The sequence below is a fragment of the Leptopilina boulardi genome, unplaced genomic scaffold, assembly GCF_019393585.1.
Source record: "Leptopilina boulardi isolate dan_hultmark-lab unplaced genomic scaffold, ZJU_Lbou_2.1 LbouV2_368, whole genome shotgun sequence".
Taxonomy (NCBI): Eukaryota; Metazoa; Arthropoda; class Insecta; order Hymenoptera; family Figitidae; genus Leptopilina; species Leptopilina boulardi.
In genome coordinates this window covers 3,374,924-3,400,434 of record NW_026137938.1, presented here as the reverse complement: position 1 = coordinate 3,400,434, position 25,511 = coordinate 3,374,924, and the positions used below count along the sequence as shown (strand labels likewise).

Here is a 25,511-nt window from a genome sequence, read left to right as displayed (position 1 = left end):
TAATTATATAATTCATTATAATGTTGACATAAAATATATGCATATGATAATAAAAAAAAAAAATTCAAGGTGTTTTAAAAATTATAAATAAAATAAATGTCAAATAGTTTTTAAAACATGCGTAACAACGATTCGTTAATATTTTTGAGGGTCGCTACGAAATTTGATAAAATTAAAAAAATTTATTGAGAAAACCAATTGAGATTTACAACAATGATCTTAAAAATTTAGTTTAACGTAAATGAAAATTGAAATAGTTACATTTTTTTTTTATAGTTCCACGTGTTTAAGAATGGAAATGTTTACTCAACTGTAACTTTAATTAATTTTTTTTATGAATATTAAAATTTACATCTATTTATTATTCATAATATTCAAAGAAACATCTTTAAACTATTTGACTTTTTTTATTATTATTATTGTATTTGCTATTTTCAAAAGACACGTGGCAAATAACTATATATATATATATAAATGATTTTTCAGAATCTGGCATTCTAGTCAATGCGAAAAATTATTACAGTTCAAATTTAAAGCTAAGCATTAAAAAAAAGTTAGTTTAAAAATTTTTTTTTAATAAAACTTAAAAATGTTTCTTAAATTTATCATATTCTGCTCATTGTTTTTATCATTTACACAATGTTATAAGGTAATATTCATTTTTAAATTTTTTAGAATTAATTGTTTTTAAAATTATGCTTCAATATTACTGAAAATTAAACAAATTACGTTAATTTTAGTTGTCAAATAATATCACATATCCAGATACGTTGTCAAGGGATGGTGAAGGTATGTAATTTAAATGAAATTTCAAAAATTTTCAAATTGTCATTAATTTAAATTAAGTTTAAATAATTATAGAAAACGAATTCTCATTAATTCTTTAGAGATAATTTAAAAATATATATTCTTCATTCAATTTTTAGTGTTTAATTATAATAACAATAGCGTTAAACCGAAAATCAATTGTAATAAAGAGACGATTACTGAAATGTTTGTAAAAACAAAAATTAAGGGCATTGAAGAAAATTATATTTTGCAATCCGATGAAGGATACTTTGCTGGTGAACAAACAAAAGTTTGGTTAGCAAATACAAAAGACAATGACACAATGCTCTCTAAAAAATTGTTAGACTACACATTGCAAGAAAATGTAAGAAATGAACAAACATTTATCTGTGAAAATTATTTGCATTTAAATTGCCATTAATTAATAGAATTTAAAATGGTAGAAAAATAATTTTTTTTTTTTTTAGATTATGAAAGAAGTAAACATTTCCTTTTACCAGGACCGTAAAAATTTCATTGTCGAAAATGAAAAAGAAGATTTAGAATTTGTAAGCAAACTAATAAACAATGAATTAAAATTTCAAGAAAAAAAATATATTTTTGAAACAAAATTTAATTTTTTAGACTGATGATTCTAACAGTTCGATGACAACAGATAATGATAATATAATTAAAGAAAGAATTTTAACTATTGAAAGTAAGAACGTAAATACAATATACTTTAACTTCTTTAAATTCATGTGACTTAAATAAAATTTTACTTTTAGAATATTATGTTAATAAATATCTAAATAGAACATGGGAAGTAATGAAAGAATCAACATTAGGAGTACCAGATACAGTATATCCAGAAATTTTAGTTTTTGTACATAATTCAATTTTTCGGTGAGTTAATTTTATTAACTAATTGAAATATTTTAATATAAATAAAAATATTCCACTATTTAAAATATATTTTTAATTTTTCAATATTTTTTAAATTTATTAGACAATTTAATGAAGATGTTAAAAAAACAGTGGCTTATATACTTACTCTATTTAATGGAGTAGATTTATTATTTAGATCAATGAAAACTCCTAAAATTCGTTTAAACATCGCTGGAATAGTTATATTGCAGGTATTTGTAAATAAAAAAATATATTTAAATTTTTTTTCGCCATTGACATGAAAAAGTGTCTTTTTTGTGCCTGTTTTGGGCAAATAAAGTAGCACTTTTTAAGGCAGTTTGGGCCAACTGCCTAAAAAAGACTTTTTTAGGCAGAAAACTGCCCTATAAAGTCTTCTCTCTAAATCTGAATAAGTGAAATTCCACTTAAAATTTGTCAAAAGTCTTCCACGTAGAAAAATAAGTGTATATGCACTTTTAAATAAGTGGTTTTCACTCAAAAATAAGTGAAGTTACACTTATTTTTAAGTGCATATACACTTATTTTTCTACGTGGAAGACTTTTGACACATTTTAAGTGAAATTTCACTTATTCAGATTTAGAGAGTTTTTTAGGCAGTAAACTGCCTTATAAAGTCTTTTTTAGGCAGTAAACTGCCCTATAAAGTCTTTTTTAGGCAGTTGTTAATTTTTGCATAATTTTTGTAATAATATATAATATATATAATATATTATACACGGAAAAAAAGAAAAAGTAATTTTTACTACTTTCATAGTAAAATGGGATCTGTCCGAAGTTTCTGCGCATCTATGGCAACTTTTACTCCAAAAATAGTAAAATTTGCTCCAGAAATAGTAAAATTTACTCAAGAAATAGTAAAAATTATTACAAAACTAGTAAATTTTACTATTTTTTGAGTAAAAGTTGCCAGAGATGCGCAGAAACTTCGGACAGATCCCATTTTACTATGAAAGTAGTAAAAATTACTTTTTCTTTTTTCCGTGTATATATATATATATATATATATATATTTCTTTAAAATTGTTTCACTTTTTCATAAAAATGGCGAAAAAAATAGCGTATGTGGCTCGCACGTAGTAATTTTTAGGTTCGGATGATTTCAATACCTAAAAAGTACTACTTTACGTGCTTGCCACATAATATACTATTCTTTATAGAAATAATAATAAAAATGCATTTTTAAACAGTTCGCGGAGCAAACACCATTTATTGTAGATATTGAGACGCTAGAACGTTTTAATACATTTCTATATCATCAGAGTCCATTTAAAATTCGTGAAAATTATGATATTGCCGTTTTAATTGGTGGAAATCCATTATATAATTTTTATTCAAATAATACCGGTAGGTTTAATTTGTTTTCACTCGTTTTTAATTGAAAGATATCTATTTTTTTTTTCATTCAAATAAATTATTTTTTAAAGGTATAGCAACTGAACAAGGTGGGGCTTGTACAGATTTTATTATAACTGGAAAAATTGTTTCAACATTTATTGTTTTTGATGATACGATGTTTTCGGGAATTTCAGATATTGCTCATGAATTAGCTCATTTGTAAGTTTAACAAAAGTTATCTGGATATAATATTATTTAAAAAAAAAAAAAAAATAGTTGCTAAATCAACAATATTTTTTTGTCAATTGTTAAAAATTTAGATTTGGTGTTTATCATGATGGTATGGGAACGGGAGATATTGTAAATGGACCAGGTGCAGAAAAATGTAATTCTGGAAACTATATTATGACAACAGAGAATTCCAATGGTAGAAGTTTATTATTTTCCAAATGCAGTGAGGAAATGATGTCCTTCTTTTTTAGGTACATACAGAAAATTACGACGCAATTTCCACAAAAAAAAATCAATAATTTTTATTTTAAAGTAGATATTTTATTAGAAATAATTGTTTTTTACACAAATTTTCAATTTTCGAATTAAAATTTAAATATATCAAAATTCGTATTCAAAAGAAATTCAATTTAATTCTAATTCGAAAAATGAAAATTCATTGTAAAAAATAATTATTTCTAATAAATCGTACAAGCAAAAATAACAAATTAGTAATTTATTTTAGTCGAGAGGATGCTAATTGTCTTCGTAACAATCCTGCTGTTAATAGAAAAGATAAGCAAATACTAAGAATATTGCCTGCTAAATTTATGACCATAAATGAACAATGTCACAAATTAGGATTTCACGGGGCATTTGTAAGTTTTTTTTTTGTTGAAAATTTTATTCTAGAAAAATAAGAATTGAATTTTTGCTACCATTTAGAGGTTTGATTCTTTATTCTCTTACCGAAATTTAAAGTCATTAAATTAATTTACCACTTAAGTTTTGTTTCAAAAAATTGAATATTTATTCTAGATTAGGGAAAATAGATGTGAAAGTATAACATGCTATATGGACGCTAAAACACATCTAGTACTAACCGATTTACCTCTATTTCCACCTGAAGGAATCGCTTGCAATTCAAATATGGTGAGAATAAATTTTAAAATAAATTTCCAACTTTTGATTGGTGGTAATGTTTGACAAATGATTTTTTTTTTATAAATTTCAGTACTGCATAAAAGGAAAATGTACCCAAGTGATTAATGAAAACAATATTGATCTAAATCTCTTTTTCCCTCCATCATATTAATAGAAAAATTTGTAGTTTTTATATTTCATAAAATACCTGTAATTCTCAGAATTAAAAAAATTTATTTCAAACCTATTAATTTTAAATTAAAATTTTTTCTACATTTTGTGAATCTTTTTCTTTGATGGAAGTTGAGAATACTCTTTTTTTTTTTTTTTGACAATGAAAAGCTTAGATGGAATGCCACAGATTGTGCCTTGTTTTACATTGTGTGAGTGAAAATGATAAATGAAGAGTGGGATATTTACACTCGCTTTGCATTTCACGTGTGTGTCATAAATGTAAGAAATATTCGCGTAGAAAAAAAAAGAGAGCGGCCCTTTAATCTTCACAGATCAAAACGTCGCGGCGTCCCTTCGCCTCGAGGACCTGATTGCTTCGTGTATTCGAGTGGAATCCTTAACAGCATTTCAAAGAATTCAAGCATTACGATAAAAATTACATTGTAATTAAAATCACTGCCATCAACAATATAAAATGCTTTTTTCCTATTGAAACAAATAAAATTTTTAATATAAAACCTAATAACTTTTGTACTTTAATATTTATTGAAAAAACTTAATAAAATGATTTATCTAAAAGATATATATATATGGGACGTTCTTTGTCAACCGGACCACCCCATCTCTCCATAATTGGTTTAATTTAAAAAAATTTTATCATATTGGAAAAATTAGCTTGGAATGTCTACTTTTTAATCCCGTTGGGCGCTTTTTGAAATTCAAAATGGCGACTTAAATATGGCGCCTAAACGACATAAAAAACACAAAAAATCCACTAATATGATCTATATTATTGTTTAAAGCTTCACATATGACGATAAAAATAACCACAACATAGTTTACTTACAAACTGATAACGTATCTCCATTCAAAATTCAAAAATTCAAAATGGCGGATTAAATATGGCGGATAAAATTAAAAATTGAGCTAGACTCGTGAAAATTACTACTTGGAGGTTTTCGAGGTCGCTGATTACGAATCCGGTGTTAGTTTTCAAAAATTCAAAATGGCGGATCCAATATGGCGGACAAAAATTGAAAAATTGTTTAGATTCGACTGAAACTTGTTACTCGGGGGTTTTTGGGGTCGCTGATTACGAATCCGTTGTTAGTTTTCAAAAATTCAAAATGGCAGATTCAATATGGCGGAAAAATTGAAAAATCGTGTAGATTCGATTGAAACTTGTTACACGGGGGTTTTTGGGGTCGCTGATGACGAATCCGGTGTTAGTTTTCAAAAATTCAAAATGGCGGATCCAATATGGCGGACAAAAAATTGAAAAATCGTGTAGATTCGATTGAAACTTGTTACACGGGGGTTTTTAGGGTCGCTGATTACGAATCCGGTATTCGTTTCCAAAAATTCAAAATGGCGGATCCAATATGATGGACAAAAATTAAAAAATCGTTTAGATTCGCCTGAAACTTGTTACTCGGGGGTTTTTGGGGTCGCTGATTACAAATCCGTTATTAGATTTTAAAAATTCAAAATGGCAGACTTAAAATAGTAGCCCAAAATTTAAATAATTAAGTTAAACCCGTAAAATTGTTTACTGGGGGGTTTTCGGGGCCACTGATTACGAATCTGCGGTTACTTTTTAAAAATTCTAAATGGCTGACCAAAAATCCAAGAAATTGAGCTAAACTCGTTAAAATGTCTACCTAAGGGTTTTTCAGGACAATCTTTACGAATTCATCGTTACTTTTTAAAAAATCAAAATGGTGAATATAAAATGGTGGACCAAAATATAAGAAATTGATCTAACTTTTTTATATTGAACGTAAAAAGGTGCCATTTGAACTTATCAAATACAACGCCAGATAACTTTTTATGGAAATTACGTGAGGATTATTTAATTAATAATCACAAAACTAGCTTAATTTTTTAATTCTATCCGCCATTTTGAATTTTAAATAGAGATTTGTCATCAACCATTTAAAAATTTTTTAAAACTGACATTGGATTTGTAATCAGCGACCAAAAAACCCCCTATGTAGACATTTTTACGAAATTAGCTCCATTTTTTCAATTTTTGTCCGCCATATTGGATCCGCCATTTTGAATTTTTGAAAACTAACACCGGATTCGTAATCAGCGACCTCGAAAACCCCCAAGTAGTAATTTTCACGAGTCTAGCTCAATTTTTAATTTTATCCGCCATATTTAATCCGCCATTTTGAATTTTTGAGTTTTGAATGGAGATACGTTATCAGTTTGTAAGTAAACTATGTTGTGGTTATTTTTATCGTCATATGTGAAGCTTTAAACAATAATATAGATCATATTAGTGGATTTTTTGTGTTTTTTATGTCGTTTAGGCGCCATATTTAAGTCGCCATTTTGAATTTCAAAAAGCGCCCAACGGGATTAAAAAGTAGATATTCCAAGCTAATTTTTCCAATATGATAAAATTTTTTTAAATTAAACCAATTATGGAGAGATGGGGTGGTCCGGTTGACAAAGAACGTCCCATATATATATAATAAAATCTTCCTAATAGTATTTGAGTACTGTTTTTTTTATTTCGATCAGTTAAAAAAAAAGAAAAAAGAAATTGGTGTGGATAATAATAAACTTTTCATCGAGCAAGTGACAAGAAGGAGGAAACCTTTCTTATAAATCAAGTTAACCCTGTGAGGACGCCCTGATATACAATGAAGTGACTTTTTTTGTTCTCTATATAGACTTTCGCTTTTTGCCTTTCTCAATAATCCTTCTGCCCCTCTTTTTTCTCCTCATCTTTTCATCACAATTCGTGAGATTTCTTTCGACATCGTTAAAGACCAATCTGTCTAATGCATATTTCGCCCCATAAACACTATTCTATTTTATTCACAAATTATTCCAAAACAAAAATTGCCGTATTATTGCAAAATTCACTACTGGCGCAGTACTGGCTCAGTATTGGCTGCCTAGATTCGACAGTCTGTACTGAACCAGTACTGGCCCAGTATTACTTGTCAGTAATCTAGTAGTAGTGATTTTTTAAACAATAATACAAAAAAATTTAATACTAAACCAGTACTGGTGCAAATTCTGGTAACCAATACTGGTAAAATGTTATCATCCCAAATTTGTGCCAGTACTGCGCCAGTAGTACAAATATTTCTGAAAATGGTTACTCGGGGGTTTTTGGGGTCGCTGATTCCGAATCTGAGGTCGGTTTTTCAAAATTCAAAATGGCGGATCCAATATGGCGGACGACAATTTAAAAATATGATACAATTCGCTTGAAAATGGTTACTCAGGGGTTTTCGGAGTCGCTGATTACGAATCTGATATCAGTTTTTTAAAATTCAAGATGGCGGATCCATCATGGCGGAAAATTTTTCAAAATTGATCGGATTCGACTGAAGCTCGTTACTCGGGGGTTTTCGGGGTCGCTGATTACGAATGAGACATCAGTTTTTAAAATTCAAAATGACGGAACCAATACCTATGATAATTATTGAATAACGGATTATTGCAGTTGTACAATAATTTTGTATAGAATCAAATTTAATTAAATACCTTGACATTAGCTGGTGCCATTTTGAATTTTAAAAAACTAACATCGAATTAGTAATCAGCGACCCCAAAAACCCCCGAGTACCCATTTTCAAACGAATTGCATTATATTTTCAAATTGTCGTCCGCCATATTGGATCCGCCATTTTGAATTTTGAAAAACCGACCTTAGGTTCGTAATCAGCGACCCTGAAAACCTTAAGATACCAAGTTTCATAAAAATTCATTACAATTTTTTTCAACACACTTTTGGCCCAAATAGTGGAAATCTCGTCGACAGTCAAGGGGTTAACTAATTCAAATTTAGAGAGTAAATTTTTATTTCGGTACAGTTACATTTTACTAATTAGATAGTTGAAAATTTTTTGTGAAATTTGAAAAATATTTGTTGACAAACTCAATTCAAGTAGATAAATTACTAAAAAGATGCGAATCATGAGGGTGTAGTATTCGCTGCAAGAGAGAGAGAGAGAGAGAGAGAGACAGATTCAACGTCTGTAGGTGGGAATTATCGAAGGGATGTATATACGAGCAAAAACAGTAATGGATTATCGGTGGAGGGAATTCGATCGGTAATCGAATACCGGTTAGGGTTAAAATCCATCAACTTGTCCTTTTCCCTCACATACTTCCGTGGCCAACTTCCGATCGAAAATGTGCGAAACTATACATGAAATTTCGTTGCTGGGGAAATTCAGTCAAGTTTTTTTTTTTTTTTTTTTGATTCTCTTGGCAATCTCTTTTCCAGCAATGAAACTTTACTTTTCAGCTTCGACTAAGAGAGAAAGAGAGAGAGAGAGAGAGAGAGAGGAAGACCTCTTTGCGCAAACACAAAGAAAAGGATCTTATTGACTTTAAAAAATTAGGTTGAGTTGGGACATTTTTCATCAAAGAAATGCATGTTTGGAATTGCAATATCCATTTAGAGGGAAACACTTTTAGAGTTATTAAAACTTTTTAAAAGTATGTTTAATTTAGAAAAAAAAATTTATTTTTTAAGATAGAAAAAATATTATTGTTTGGAGGGTTTTTTTTTTTTTTTCATCCAAAGTTCATTAACTTGATGTTCCAATAAACGTTCATTCCAACAGGCCATATTTAAAATGCAAGCCCTTCTTCGGTAGCATCTCATTATAATCCCTTGAAACTCTTGACGTTACATCGCGAAGTATTCGTGACGAATAGTCGACGATGCTTACAATATTCATCCAGAGACTCCCTAATGATTTTCTCAGCATTTCCTGTGGTTTGAAGAGAAAGGTAGAAAGAGAGAGAGAGAGAGAAAGAGAGGGGGGGAGGAAGAATGTCAAAGTTACAGATGGAAAAACGAATATTAAAAATAAAATTTCTTTCCCATTTTTATAAGTTAGTTTTAATTTTCTCTTCTCTCATTATAAATACACTTTTTTTGAAAATAGTTTCCTTTTTTAAAAACGAAAACGTAAAATATCAACATATACTAATGGAGGATTTTTTTTCTTCATTACATAAAAGCCATCGGTTCTTTATTTTCTATGAGAATCGAATAATTAAGATAGCAGATAAGAGGTACGTAAAACCAATCCATTTGAATTTCGAGAATGGCCTATAAATTTTCAATCCCTTCGGTACATGTATTACATATATATATGTATATACACTAGAGGCGTTGGTAAACATATCGTCTGTGCGGTTTAATCAATGCTAACGATCCGTTTATTATACAAGGGATTCCCCTCTTTTCTGATATGACTTGCGAGGGTCAGTTCAGAATTTTTGATAACGGTCCACTGTGTTTCAATTTTTTCGGGACAATGATGTTTTTTTTGCTTTTCTAATTCTCCACAAATTAGTTATGGACAATTGGTTAAAGCGGAAAATAAAAATTTAGTTAAAAAAATAATTTTAGTTTTTTCACATATTATATAGTACAATAAAATAAGAATAGGGAAAAAAAAAATTTATAGTGAGAAAAGTTATTTAAGTGACAGTAGCATATGTCCTGCGGCATTGCTTCTAGGCTTTTGCGAACCTTTTAAAGCCCCTCTGTTATTCTTAGCGGGTTCCCGAAGGACTATCTCTTATCTCCCGTTTGGTATTTGCGTTGTGGATATTCGACCAGAAGTGGGATTCAGGATAAATTCTACATCTCAAAAGTAAGCAGTACCATTGCTGAAAGCAGGTTTTAGTTTGTCCTCGCGCGATAGTGCGCGGGGAAGCAAGTGATGAATCCAAGTGAATGTGAGATGAGAAATAACAAGACATAAATGTAAGAGAGAGAGAGAGAGAGAGGGTGAAATCGAGGGACCAACTCGCAAGGGATGAAAGCTACAATCCGTTGCGTAAATGTTACAAGAACGTCTGATCGGACGTCTCTAATAGCAAAGGAATTTCAATACTAAATGTTGCCCTGTTTTCTAAATATGTATAAAAGTATTTTTCCAACATTTTATAAGTAATACTATTATTAGTAATTAGCAGTAGTATTTTTAGTATAATCAGTAATTGAGAAAATTGAACAATTCGAGGTACAGGTTAATCTTTTAACGCAATTCGGAAGAACAGAAGCAAAAAAAAAAAAAAAAAAAGTGTGACAAAAAGAGAAAAATAAAAAGAAACCCTCCTCCTTTCACGAAAATCCTCTGGTACTCTCCTCGCTTTACTGAGAAACGAGAGCAAACAATTTAACAAGGAAAAAAAAAAATTCCCTTTACGCCCTCGGATGCTGCTCAATGCTTGTTAAGGAAAGATTCTTCCTTCACGAGATATACAAGGAAAGTGGAGATTGGAGGTGGAGTTGGATAGCATTTTGGAGAGGAGTTGTCCTTCGTTAAGATACGTCAGCGAAACACCTGCCGCCCGATTACGTTTTGCACACATGGGACCTTTGCTGAGACTTTCAGGGGCATCGCAAAATACACTCTGACTGATGGGAATGTCATCCGTCATTCGCAAATACTAAAATAAATCATAACAATAGTATCATATTCTCACTTTTAAATTCCCTTTTTTTGTTGTAAATTATAAAAAAAAAAGTTTAGATTTGAATAAAAGTCGTAACTAAAAATTTACCACTGGCGCAATTTTGGGTCCATATAAAAAACTATCAGTTTTTCAATTTTCTAAAAAAAACACCTTATTCATTAAATTTCTGGCTAAGAAAAATTATAGCAACACATAAAAGAGATCCTTTAAAAAAAAAAAAGTCTTTCTTTAGATTCTTTCTTAACGACGTGGGTTATATGCAATTCAGAGTGTAGTTCCTCTTGGATGCATTCTAGGCATTTTCTTGTCTCGTAAGGCAAAATAGTGAGAGAGGATGAGTTTCCAAGAGAGGCTTCTTTTATTTTTGCTTTTTCTCGTCATGAAGTTTTGCGTTGGTGGGGCGGCTTTCATTTCTAATTCTTCATTCGCGGTTGGGGGAGAAAAATAAATAGTGGAGGGGTGGCAACACAGTCGCTTTATTTTACTATATTATGATGACCTAACACGCGTGCAAAACCGCCATAAAACCACCTTAATGGACGCGCGACTATCGTATACATATATATATATATATACTCTTTTTTTTTTTTTGCAACGGCGTGAGGTTCAAGAAAAAGCGAACCGCACCCTCTTGTAACGAGTCTCGTTTGAATTTATCGCTAACTACTATATACCCAGACTATATACGCATCGTGGAATTTTTATTCAATGTAAGAAAAATACTTCGCTCTATTTTACTCCTGATGAAGAAAAACACTTTTTTGAAATAAAGTATGGATTTTATGGATGCAATATCAACGCCTTTAAAGTCGATTTTCTCAACTTTAAATTAATTTACACACTATTTTATGTTTTAACTTAAAATAGATTTATATAACACAGCTCTATTTATTCATGTAAAATAGTTTAAAGAAAGGGGAAAAAAGTTTTAAAAATCTTATTTATTCCACATTATGATAGGTTAACCAAACATTGACCCTGATTTGTAAGATTACGTGTTACGATTCAATTTGTCGTAAAACGCCAACAAAGTGATGAAAAAAAAAAAAGGTCGATTAACGACATTTTCACGTGATGTGTGCCTCGAGTCGAGAAGTGAAACGAGAGAAACATTAACGAAAAAAAAAGAGGAGAAAATCAGAACACAACTCAACCGCAGTGCATTTAACAAATCGGATTAAGAGGTCCAATTAGTGGATTCAGGATAGTGGACCAAACTCCAACCAATTTACTGCAACGCACTTTGCAATCATGTACTAATTGATCCAGAGACGAGATTTACAATTATTTACTAATTGAAGCATTTTTCGCTTTTCAATCTACGCGAATTACCTACTAACGTTGCATGAAAACACATTGTATATATACTCTCACTCGAATCAGAGGGCAAATTAATAGATCATTTAATTACCGTATGCAATTTGAAATTAATTATTGTCATTTATTAATACATATTTTTCGAGGCGAGGAAAAAAAATTATTTTTTTTATCAATTAAATTCAATTTTAATGTTTATTATTTTAAGAAAAATGAAAATTCTAAATAATTTTTATAGGATTATAAAAAAATTAGTGATTTAAATATAATATTTTAGTATTTAGCAAAATTGTTGGTATTTTTGAGTTGAGGAATTTTTAATGTAATCAAGTGGCGTGTTGAATCGGAACGATTGAGCGCGTGACTTAAGTTTTCTTTACCCTCTCCCCCCACGGAAGTCAACCCCAATTCAGTCTAATGGACCGATAGGAAAAAGCTCGCGCCGCATCGGATCTGAAATTCCCCCAGTCCGGCAACCAAACTCCCTTTTCGACACCCCTGATTTCATTCCAAGGACTCATCTTCGAGATTGGGGACGCACTAACTTTTCAATCAGCCGTCACACTGCCTCACAGAATTCAGGGGAATGAGATCGACTGACTATACGGAATTTTCCCGCACCGGATGACGATGCAAAAGACATTTGTTTGCCAAATGATTATTTTAAGTCGGATCTTCTCAGCTTATGCCACCTATCAATTACTGTATTTTATAAGGGGCGCGATCTTGTTTAACTTGCATCTTTTCAATTTACATTGTTCATCGAAAAAACATTGATATACATTATATATGTTACATAATTCTTTGGGACAAATTAAAAAAAAAAAGCATTTTTTGGAGTTGAAGCAAAAGGAGTTATCATTTAGCAGAATTTGTAAATTCCTAAACTTAAATTACAGAGAAAATTATAAGGTATTAAAATAAGCTGCAATGCTTATTATTTTAATCCAATTTTTAATTTTAATACCAAAATGGATTAAAATAATAAGCGTTGCAGCTTATTTTAATGCCTATTAATTTTCTGTGTAAGTAATAAATTAAAATTGATTAAAAGAAGTGATAATGAAAAAAGTTAAAATTGATGTTATTATTATAGTTGAGAAGCGGGAAAATCCTTACTCATCTTTTTTTTATGATGTAAGTCATCCGATAAATAAAAAGCCTGCATAAGATATCAGAAATAGGGGAGAATTGGAAAAGTAAATGTGAAGATTTAATAGAGGACGATTATTTTATCATTGCGGATAAACATTAACTAAAGGGGGATTTCAAAATAAAATCAATTGATCAAAAAATTGCGATTCATTGAAAATTTAAATATTTCGAATAAAAAAAAATTTTTTTTCATATAGAAAAAAGAAAAGATAATGAAATATAAAAGTAAATAATTTTAAGATTTACTGACTAAAGGAAAATGATCATTAAAGGATATTGAAGATTTGTAACTTATATCTATATTTCAGTTCCGGAATAAAATGTATGTGTGTGTATATATATATGTATTTTTGATGACAAAGGGAGATTGAGACATGTAACTTCCCTTTTCTGTTTGTAACCACAAAGCGCCACCCCTTTATTTCGTGTGTCTGAGTCAACTTCAACGCCAGCATCCTCATCCCCCTTTCTTTTCTCAGACCGATGAGAAATAAAGTGGCCGTAAATTTTTCCGTTTTCTGCAGACCCCTCTATATTCTTTTTTCTCCTCCTCTCTCATCGCTGACCTCAAAGAGTATTTAAGATACTCCGACCACTACTTACAACGAACATCCGACTTATACGTCTTTTTCCATCTAACGAATTTCTTGTTCGGGAAAAATGACCGCAAAGACTCCTCAAGGGCCTCTCTAAGTATATTATGAAATCAATTCAGCAGAAAGGGGTTTTGCTTTTTTTTTTTTTTAAAAAAAATCTCACAATTTTATTTTATATAAAATATTGTAATGTATAAATTTTTTTCCATGTTTCAGAAACAGAAAATAAATTAGAAAAGAATTTGGGCATGGGATTGCATTGTATATATATATATAGAGGGAAAATGGAAATCCATGCATGCGGTGCGACAAACACCGTACCGTCAGACAAAGAATAAATTATCTTGAAGTCAGTGCGGGAAAGAAATATGACGTGACTTTCTACAAATGTGAAACTTTTTTTTTTTCCCCCTTTTCGCCAGGATCATTAAAGTTTCGACGATTTGTGCCCTAAATGCGACTGACGTTGACGGCGGGACTGCACAGACCGATTACTGTTTCCATAAGCAAAAAATGAGAAAAAAAATATTCAGGAACATGAAAACAAAAAGCGACAAATTTTCTTTTGATATTTTCCCTATGTATATGAATTTATTGTTTTCCCCCATTTTCAGTTTCAAAAACTTTTTTTTTTTTGCTTTTTACATTTAAGATTAAATTTTATTCAAATAAACCAATTTTTTGTCTTTATATTCAATATTTGATTCAAATATTTATTATTGTTTATTATTGATTAACAATTTTTTTTGTACTTTAATTTATGATACAGTTTTTATCACACTAATTTAAAAGTATCAAATTGATACCAAAAATATCAAATTGATATAAAAATTCGGTATCAATTTGATCTTTTTGGTATCAATTTGATACTTTTTTAAATTAGCGTCTCAATAAAAGATAAAAAAAAAAGTGAATTCTTTTGAATATTTCTCGAATCATCATGTTTTATGGTATACGCATTTATGCTATAGAGACTTTGAATTAAATTTTCCGTTTATCTCTCAAATTTCCAATTTTCACGTGCATTTTTCTTGCGCATATCAAATTTTCAATAAATTCCCTTCAACGAGATTCAATTTGAAAATTGAAGACTACGCGCACACCTTTTCCCCTCTCTCTCTCTCTCTCTTGCTTTCTAAGTTAATCTGCGAATAGAAATTGTGAACTGCGTTATAGACGATGAGATCGCGCACTTATGGGACGAATCTGTATAAAACTCGTGAGATCTAAAATAAAAAATAAGAAAAAGAAAGAGTCCATATCCATCAAGTCTTTATGAAACTGCCATCAAATCTGCCCTCTAAAGTCCCTTTGCATTTTAACAATACGCGACTGAAGAACATATTATATACTGAGAAAAAAGATTTAAGCTGATATATAACAAATCATTTTTATTAATATATAATTAAAAATTTTTTTTTTTTTTTTTGCTGCGCCAACTAAATTTTTGCTTGTACCAAACAAATTTTAATTGGCACAATCAAATTTTAGTTGTTCCAAAACAAAATTTATTTGGCACAACCAATTTTTGGTTATGAAAAAAAATCCATTATTTGTTTCTTTGGTTGTGTCAACAAAATAATTGTTGTCCCATTCAACTTTTAGTTGATACAACAAAAATTCTGATTGTCCCAAGTAAAATTTTAGTTTGTCGTAACAAAAATTTGGGTTTGGCAACTAAATTTTAATTGCGCGAGACAAATAGAATTTTGTTGTATTAACTAAAATTTGAATGGAACAACAACAATTTTGTTGACACAACCAAATGGATTTGTTTTGTCATAACCAAAATTTGGTTGTGCCCACTAAATTTTGATTGGGACAAACAAAATTTTGTTGTGACAACTAAAATTTGATAGGGACAACCAAAAGTTTGTTGTGTCAACCAAAATTTGATTGGAACAAACAAAATTTGGTTATGACAACTAAAATTGTTAACGCAACAAAAATATTTTTTTTGCACTATTCCAAAATTTGGTTATGCCAACTAAAGTTTGATTGGGACTACCAAAAATTTTGTTGATGCAACAAAAAATTTTGATTGCACATTTACTAACCAAAATGTTTTGTTGTTGTTGTTGTTATTTGTTTAATACCTTTTTGCGTAGGATATTTTTGATGGAATTTTATTGGCTTAAAAATAGGAAGAACTCTCTTGTCTCGTATACACATTCACGCCTCATATGTCGTCAGGTGAAAAAAAAAAATTTTCCCATTCCTATTACTTCAATGAAATCTATCGCTTTTTCAACAACGGATCCATTCTGAATCAGGATTATCTTGGCAAAGCAGAAAGTAAATTTTTTATTACTGCCAGATAAAAATCGACAGTTCTTCAAGCCGTAAATTCAATGGAAATAGCCAATTCTGACAAAGGTGTATATATATATGTAACAAATTTTATGAGAATTATTTTCATCAAGTTTCATGCTTCTTGTGATTCAATAGAGAATTTAAAATTTACTGTTAATAAATTTTGCGGCTGTTTTATCAGAATTGAATCCTGTACTGAAAAAAAAGGTTTCAGTTGACTATACAAAACATTTTGGTTAATATACAAGCAAAATTTTTGTTTTTAAGTTTCTTTGTAAATTCTTTCAAAACACCCTCATGAAGAACAGTAAAAAAATGTCCACAAACATTTCCAATTTTCCAGAGTCGATTAGAATTTCCTTTTTTTTTTTTTTTTGAAGGGATCATTTTTCAAAAATTTAATTTACCCTTATATGTATTTCAAAATTCACGTCACGTTTGGGGTTTTCGGGTTCGCGTGAAAAGAAAACGAAAAAATTCTTCCTACGAACAAATTAGAATTCCCACTTTCCATTTTTCTCATTTTATTTACGAAAGAATGGGAGATGTTGAAAAAAGTTTTTCACCGTTGAAGAGGTGACTGCTGGCGTGGAAAAGAGGGTGACTGTAAAAATCTCGACGGCGTAATCGTTTCGGAAATGCATAGTGCGTTGTTGAAGCAATAACTTATCCTCATGGCGTGGCGAGTATCTCAAGGAAGAAGAAAATATATATATATATATATACGCATTTGGCAAAAGAGAGAAAAAGAAGAGTATTATGTAAAGGAAATCAGAAGAGAGAACCTCCTTGAAGGGGTTTTTTGCGCTAATTTACGATCTTATTTTTTTCAAGGTTCGCTTCATCCCAATCCATTAATCTGACCTTTAATTGCCCCCCCTGACGCGTTCGCCAACTGATTTGATTAATCGATTTTTAACTCTTCTCAACAGAAATTAACCCGTGAGGAAATTTTTTCGATTCTTTATAATTCAATTACGTCCCGATTTTTCCTTTTTTAAATTTCTAATAATAAATTCCATTTTTATGATAATAATTTAACTTTAAATTAATATTATTTAAAAATAAGTCTTTGATGCAAACTGCCCTTTTTTTTATAATGTAAAAAGCCCTTCTTATTGCACTCGCGGAATAGATCGAACGAAATTGAAAGAATATATATATACATTGTGGGTTAGGATGAATTTGGTATATATCTTTTGCAAGAGTCGAAAGGTGAAATTGGAAGAAAACGCTGACTACGAAAGTAACTGCCGCTTGGCGGGCCATGAAAGACGTTGGTACTTTTTTTATGCGACACAAAGTAGCACTTTGCCAAATGACCCGAATCTTTTTAGGGGGCTGACGCCACCGTGCGAAAAGAGTACGATCTAGATTTCTTTTTTTCTCATTCTCAGAACCGGAAACCCCTCACTTTGCCCCTCCCCCCCACACCTCTCTGCTTTTATTCTAACAAAAATCTTCAATAGATGACATTAATTTTCAAGTCGGGGAAAGAGAGAAACAATAAAAATTTCGAACTAAAAGAAAACAACATTGACTTTTTTTAAAACAAGTTTTAAGTTTTTCATCATAACTGAATTAAAAAATTATTTTATTTGTACTATTTATGAAAGTAAACAAAACTTTTAGGTTAGGTTAGGCATGATCAATATCAATTAAACAAGTTCCTAACCTAAAAATTTTGTTTGCTTACTTTCATTACAAGTACAAATAAAACAAACAAATTTTCTTAATTGCAGTGTGTTTGTTCATTAAAAACAATAATTTTAATTCAAATTTGTGGAAAAAGTGAATATTTATGCTAAGTTATATGAAAAAAATTTATTGAAATTTCCGCAAGAATTTCCAGTGCGGTCAATTACCGTAAACATTTTCACGCGTGCGGGAAGAGAAAGAAGAAAATTGTCCTTAGTCAAAAAAAAAAAAGTGAAATAAAATTTTTTGGGGTAGAATTTAATGGTTTTTTTTTGTAAATAAATAACTTTGAAGGTTTAAGTGTAAATATCGATCAGTTTGAAAGATGCCATTGAGAAAGTGTATACACATATATATATATATATATATATATATATATATATATATATATATAGCACCCAGAGAGTTCTCTCTATAGTTTCCCATTGAATAGGAAAGCACGTGTCAGAAGTCAACCGCGACTCTCAAAGTGAATTAGCAACCCTCTTTTACTTATGCAACATTAATCACAACTTGAAAAAAAAAAAAAAAAAAAATCTCTTCAAAGTTTATTAATTTAAAAATTATAGAAAAAAACTAAAAAAAAGAAATTAGACTATATATAGTTTTGTGTTAAAAAGTCAAACATTGGTTTGAAATTTGTTGGTGTCAGGTTTAAACTTGTAAGTTTTCGAATCCACAACAGTTTGTGTGTTAAGTCCTTAGACTATCAAACGAGAGAAGTTTGTATCCCTTTGGATTCGTAGAAGCCTTACTATTAATTATGTCAAAATTTGACATGATTCAACGCAAGTTGCTTCAGGCAAGAGGGGTTAATCTCTGTCACGAACTCTCTAATTCGTGACAACACGTCTTGTCACAGCAAATGCAAGTAACTTTTCCTCATATATATATATATATATAAACACAATGTACATTGATACCACACTTTTATAATTTATCGCGTCTATTAAAATAATTAACTATAAATAAAAATTATGACAAACCTTTTTTTTTTGTATTTTTTTACTCAAGAATAAACGCTTACATGTGAAATATATTTTTCTTGATAAAAAAGGAAGTAATACAATTTTTTATGACCTCATTTGATGGCAATAATGAAAAGTATGAGGAGAGTTCTACATTTTTAGGGTCACTTTTATTGTCGCTTCTCTTTTGTCTTTTCCGAGCTTGTCATCCGTTTCAAGTAACAAATTAAATAAAGTACTTGTACGAACATGAATTACCACTTTCACTTTTTTTTTTCTTTTTTAATAAAATTTTTATTTTTTAACAAGATCAACGTGACAAGTTCTTTTTGTACAATTAGTAAATTATAATTTTAAATTAAAAATAATATTTAAAAAATACAATGAAATTAATAAACAATTTTGTTGCATATTTTTGAAGAAAAAGAATAATAAATAAGTGAAAGGCTAAAAAAAAAGAAGAACTCGATGGTATTCAAATAATAACAGAAGAAGTTCGCATAGTTGGCTTTTAACAATGGGTTATCAGAATAGGTATTATATTATTCGAGAGAGACTCAATTATTTTAAGCTACTTTTGTGCAGCGCTAATGAAGCGAACAAAAGTGAATATTAAAACCTCCACCCGACGTCTTCTCTCCCTTCCGCAACGCTATTTAAATTAAGTGTGTTCATATTTCATTGCTTATTTTTTATACTTTTATTTTTCATTCTTTTTTTTTTTTCATTCATTTTGTATATACTATTCTCTTTTATTTCTCAGAACTATTTGCACGTGATCTAACTCGGTGTCATTTTAAATGTAAAACCATTTTTTTTTTTCATATCGCATCATGTATTTCATTATACATATATTTTTATTTATACATGGGACGTTCCACGTCAAACGGAACAGAGCTCTAGCCAAAAATTGGCTTGATAAAAAAAATTGTTTTTAAAAATTCAAAATGGCGGATCCAAAATGGTGGTCGATTTTTAAAAATTTAATATTTTTCCTCGAAACTTGCTACTTGGGGGTTTTCGGGGTCGTAGAATACGAATCTGAAGTCAGATTTTAAAAATTCAAAATGGCGGATCCCAAATGGTGGTCCATTTTTGTTAAAACTCCATTTTTTTCAAAACTGGTTACTACCACCATTTTGGATCCGCCATTTTGAATTTTTTAAATCTGACTTCAGATTCGTATTCTACGACCCAAAAAACCCCCGAGTAACCAGTTTTGAGAAAAAAAATTGAGTTTTAACAAAAATGGACCACCATTTAGGATCCGCCATTTTGAATTTTTAAAATCTGACTTCAGATTCGTATTCTACGACCCCGAAAACCCCCAAGTAGCAAGTTTCGAGGAAAAATATTAAATTTTTAAAAATCGACCACCATTTTGGATCCGCCATTTTGAATTTTTAAAATATGACTTCAGATTCGTATTTAGCGACCCCAAAAATGCTTAAAAGTGTATTTTTTGATTCAATTTAATTAATTTTGGAAATTTTATTCATGTTTGTATTTGTCGAATCGTGACATTGATGACTTATATCACATCTACAGGCGCCGCCATATTGAATTTCTGAAATCGTCCATCTGCTTTCGAAATTATAAGAGTGTACAAGTTTTTTCAGCCCTTAAACGATTTTTTTTATCAAGCCAATTTTTGGCTAGAGCTCTGTTTCGTTTGACGTGGAACGTCCCATATATTTACAATTGTATTTTTTATTGTTTATTAATATTATTTAATTAAAATTTAATATTCAATAATTAAAATTAACGGTTTTAATATTATGAAATGAATTCAATTGATAATATTATGTGTTATGATTTTAGATAAAAAATTTTAGTTGTCTTAAAAATTGTCCAATTAAAACGGAAACTCTTCATTTCCTTTTTAGAGTAACAGAGTTGATTGAGTATTAAATTATGCATCGTAGCATATTTTATAATCGTGTTCAATTATCACGTTATATAGTTTTCGTCCAGTTAAAAATAAAACAAAAAAGGTGAACACTTAATAACTGTGCAAAAACTATATATTTAAAATGCGAGATGTAATATTTCCTAATAAAATCATTTTCACTTTGTTAATTAGCTTCGTTTTCTGAACCGTATAATTAACTTCGATATATTAGAAAAAAAAAGATTTACTTATATATATTCGAGTTGCAATTATATCAGCATATACTTTTTTTTGTCTCGATTACCAACCCGGATTTCATATGTATACCCTATAAACCAAAAGAGAATAACATCCCGGAACCAGATCTCGATAATAAGTTTTAATATTGCCTTAGGGGTACACAATATATTTATTACCTTTCCGATCATTAATAATTGAGCGATGGTTATATATATATATAAATATATGTGTGACGATCAGGGAGAGAGAAAGTTCATTATCAAGATCGCATCACAGCTCAATTTGATGAAAGCCCATTTAATTAATTCTTTACATAAAAAAAATATTTACGAAATTAAACCCACGTGAAAAAGTCCCCGCGAATTTACCACTGGAAACTCTTGCGGAAATTCATATTGGAAATTTCGACAAATTTTTAGGTTAGAAATGGTTAAGTTAGGTTAGATTTGGTAATTTAAAATACTTCCTCTACGAATAAGAGAAAAATAATTTCACACATCTATATATATATATATATATATATATATATATATATATATATATATATATATATATATATATATATATATATGTTGTTGCGCATTGACGATCGAATTTCGAAATGATAATCTATTATTGACAACTCAGATATCGAATTAATAGAGCTATATGCATAACGTGAGATCGTAAATCGAGAACCTTGTAATGCAGCAGTATCATAACTTGAAGTGCAATATTCAGAAACAGCATATACGCAACCAAGTGTTATTACATAAGATCGATGTAACGCTTTCGAGAATTAAGGGAGGTGAGAAACAGGCAGAAATTACAGTGAAGAAAGAAGAGGAGAAAAAATAAAAAAAAATATATATATTAAAAAAAAGAAATAAAATAATGAGTTCACGCGAAGCTTAAACCAGTCTTTCTCAATTACTAAAACGGAGGGGGGAGGGGGGGTAGAAATCTACTCCACCGACAGTAATTGCAGTTTGAGATAATGATGCACGCGTTTCATACATAAAACTTATAATAATGTTAGTTTAAGTTTCTTATTATATTTTCATTATCCTATACACTTCCCCTCCCCCCTCCCCTTCATCATTTGGAAACTAATTTTTAATTATTAAATTTATTACATCAAAATTTTTCAAATTATATTATTTTTAATTTTATATATTTATCAAAGAATTTTGATATATTATCACACTAAAAAAAAAGTAGAATTTTTACCCCAAAATCGGTATAAGAATTAACTGCAACAAATTTTATCCTAGTTGAGGGCGCCACTGTCTATGTAAATTAGCATTGGTTAAAATTACCCGCAACAAAATTTATCCAGCGTTTTTTCTGTGTTTTTGAAAAAAAAAATATCAATGATTAAAATTCTATATAGAAGAGATAATTGTATTTTTTAATAAAAAAAAAAAGGAGCTTGCTGTGCAGCTAAATATTTGAAGAAAAAAAAAAATACGACTCACGGGCACCGGCGCATATTTTAAATCATGTAACAGCCACCACTTGGCTCTAATGAGACACTCAGAGTTTGGTGCATTTCTCACGATATATATAGTAACAACTTGGAGCAACCGGAGGCAACTATTTCCCTCGTTTCGCGTACCGTCGAGCTAAATTTTGCATAATGTGCAAAAATCTACAACTTTCATGTGCATATATATATATATATATAGATCTAAGAAAAACCAGGTAGAGAGTCCAATTGCTCTGTCGAATTAACGAGAAGATATAATAACAACAACTCTCGAATGCCAAAAAAAGTGCAGTTGAACGAATTTACCCAATTAATAAATTTACCTTTCAAAATATTCATTTTACTCTCTGTTAGAGAAAATTTTGACTTACAAAAAAATATCTTCAATTAAAATTGCAATATACCAAAGTGAAGTGAAAGAGCCTCGGCAAGCCCCATGCAAAAAATGCCCCTTTTTCGTACCTCGAATTTTGAAACTTTTTTTATGCCAAATGGTTACATATGATGACCCAATAATCCCTGCAAAATTTCAAGATGAGCATGTGCCCCCTTTCCGAAATACAGGGGGTCAAAGGGGGCCATGTCCAAAATTATAATATGCAATATAATCGAATAATAATGTTAAAAAAAAATCAGACCAAATTGTTCCCTTAAGATTTTCGTCTGCTGATTACGAATCTAAAGTCCGTTTTTCAAAATTCAAAATGGCGGATCCAATATGGCGGACGACATTTTTAAAAATCGATCCAATTGACGTGAAAATAGTTACTCAGGGGTTTTTGGGGTCTCTGATTACGAATATGATGTCCGTTTTTAAAAATTCAAAATGGCGGATCCAATATGGCGGACATCATATTCGTAATCAGCTACCCCAAAAACCCCCGAGTAACGATTTTCAAGTCAATTGGATCGATTTTCAAAAATGTCGTCCGCCATATTGGATCCGCCATTTTGAATTTTTAAAAACGGATATCATATTCGTAATCAGAGACCCCAAAAACCCCCGAGTAACAAGTTTTAAGTAAATTGGATCGATTTTCAAAAATGTCGTCCGCCATATTGGATCCGCCATTTTGAATTTTTAAAAACGGACATCACATTCGTAATCAGAGACCCCAAAAACCCCCGAGTAACGATTTTCACGTCAATTGGATCGATTTTTAAAAATGTCGTCCGCCATATTGGATCCGCCATTTAGAATTTTTAAAAACGGACTTTAGATTCGTAATCAGCAGATGAAAATCTTAAGGGAACCATTTGGTCTGATTTTTTTTAACATTATTATTCGATTATATTGCATATTCTAATTTTGGACATGGCCCCCTTTGACCCCCTGTATTTCGGAAAGGGGGCACATGCTCATCTTGAAATTTTGCAGGGATTATTGGGTCATCATATGTAACCATTTGGCATAAAAAAAGTTTCAAAATTCGAGGTACGAAAAAGGGGCACTTTTTGCCGAGGCTCTTTTAATTTTGACAAAAGAAGAAAAAAAATATGGGATTTACTCACCATTGATATTAGACGAGGATTGATCCACGCCTGCTGCATGTTATCATCGAGATAACGCTTTGCAATTCTGGCAATGTTCTCGCGAGGTTCCTTTTTGTGTATTGGAACAGTAGGGGGTTCCACCACATTAGCATTGTTTCTGGAACAAACAAATATGGGCGTGTTATGTTATTTTTACAATAACAGTCATCATATAAGCTATTTTCCAAAGAAGATAGCGATCTCGTGTGAAACCATATATATATATATATACAATAGCGCGCGAATAATCGTATTTCTTTCTCAAACCACGTAGAAAATTTCCGTTTTTTGAATCAATAAATTTATGGTTTGCGATGCTTCTCATATGCCTGAATAACTGGAATCCCATATCGTTTACCATAAAATTTTGTTACAGCCAATTTTATGCTCATGTAAATGGAGACTCGATCGATCGTTTAAATATCATATATTTATTGTTCACTTATAACCATGTGTGTCTTCTATTAAAAAAATGGTTTATAAATAATGTAGAAAAAAAAAAAAATTAAGGGAGTTGACAACCCTTGGGAGCAATTTTTGGGGAATTCCATTGGAAGGTAAAATCTACTATTTTTTGTATTATATACAAAAATATTTATTATTGGTGTTTTTCCCTATTATCTCATCGGCTTGATAATTTTTAAAAAATTTAACAAATAATATAACAATATTAGAATGAGGGCAAATAGATTGACCTAGTTTAAATCATATATGTACAACTTAAAGTATAACTTTCAATGGCATATATAGTATACTCGTTTTACTACACGCAAAGCTGGAAAAGCGCATCCATATTCAGAAGCTGGTTTATGTCCCTTCTTCGTTTCCTGCCTTTCGTTCGTTAGGTCGAGTTTGGAATTCGCCATAAGTGAATTATGAGAATTTATCGCTTCGCACCTCCTGCACGTTTCTGTCGTGGGCCGGTTTGCTGTTGGTTTAGGTCTCTAGTTAAATTATGGCTTATAAATGGGTTTCGCTCTCGTGTTTCTTCGAACTATTATCGTCACGGTAGGAATATCTCCATACAGTATCATGCTGAAAACAGTGTCGTTAGAATAACAGTTTCCCTCAATATACATGATCAAGAGATTTTACTAAATCGCATTCTCCAAAAAAAAAAAAAAAAAAAGGTGAAGAAACAAGCTCATATTTTTCAAGATTCTATCTCTTATAATGCACAACCAGTTTTTATTTCAATTAACAGAAATATTGCAATTTTTTTTATGACCTAGATTTATATAATATATAATTTTTCCGTTACATCTGTTATTGAAACTAGGAATTATTATTTACGTATGTTAATGTTATATTTATGAAACTATGTTTCTTTGAATTGATGTTAGTAAGCGTTTTCATTGATGGAAAAAAAAATATTTCATGATATAAAAATATCTTGGAACGAACTAAATTGCCTTTCAGACTTTAATATCTTCATTTCTAAAGTAAGTTACACTTTCAGACAACATTCTTGGAGGAAGTTCAAGAAACATAATATCCTATGATTATCCACGTTCATCGAG

At 30.3% G+C, this 25,511-nt stretch overlaps 2 protein-coding genes across 7 annotated transcripts in view; one reads left to right on the top strand and one right to left on the bottom strand.

Annotated features, from left to right (window-relative positions):
* Window positions 1–25,511, bottom strand: part of LOC127287127 (kinesin-like protein GA13060) — a 375,235-nt gene that overhangs the window by 221,487 nt on the left and 128,237 nt on the right. For all 6 annotated transcript variants that reach the window (XR_007843837.1, XM_051313896.1, XM_051313892.1 and 3 more), the window contains exon 3: window positions 23,971–24,109. Coding sequence is in view for 5 of the 6 variants with exons in the window: in XM_051313896.1 (XP_051169853.1) it covers window positions 23,971–24,109 (139 nt within the window). In the remaining variant the exon portion in view is untranslated. The remainder of the gene's footprint in view (window positions 1–23,970; window positions 24,110–25,511) is intronic.
* LOC127287129 (zinc metalloproteinase-disintegrin-like kaouthiagin-like) lies at window positions 501–4,418 on the top strand. Its single transcript, XM_051313904.1, has 13 exons — window positions 501–649; window positions 741–789; window positions 927–1,153; window positions 1,257–1,337; window positions 1,414–1,486; window positions 1,557–1,674; window positions 1,778–1,907; window positions 2,886–3,042; window positions 3,123–3,252; window positions 3,354–3,515; window positions 3,770–3,902; window positions 4,063–4,176; window positions 4,259–4,418. Exons 1-13 carry the CDS (start codon window positions 590–592, stop codon window positions 4,337–4,339), a joined length of 1,515 nt encoding a protein of 504 aa, XP_051169861.1. The 5' UTR covers window positions 501–589; the 3' UTR covers window positions 4,340–4,418.

Bases quoted from the DNA above. Each gene is read 5' to 3' on its own strand.
- LOC127287129 (XM_051313904.1), top strand. From the start codon at position 590: ATGTTTCTTAAATTTATCATATTCTGCTCATTGTTTTTATCATTTACA. The intron at 1,154-1,256 runs GTAAGAAATGAA...TTTTTTTTTTAG, and splicing joins ACTACACATTGCAAGAAAAT to ATTATGAAAGAAGTAAACAT. The intron at 4,177-4,258 runs GTGAGAATAAAT...TATAAATTTCAG, and splicing joins TCGCTTGCAATTCAAATATG to TACTGCATAAAAGGAAAATG.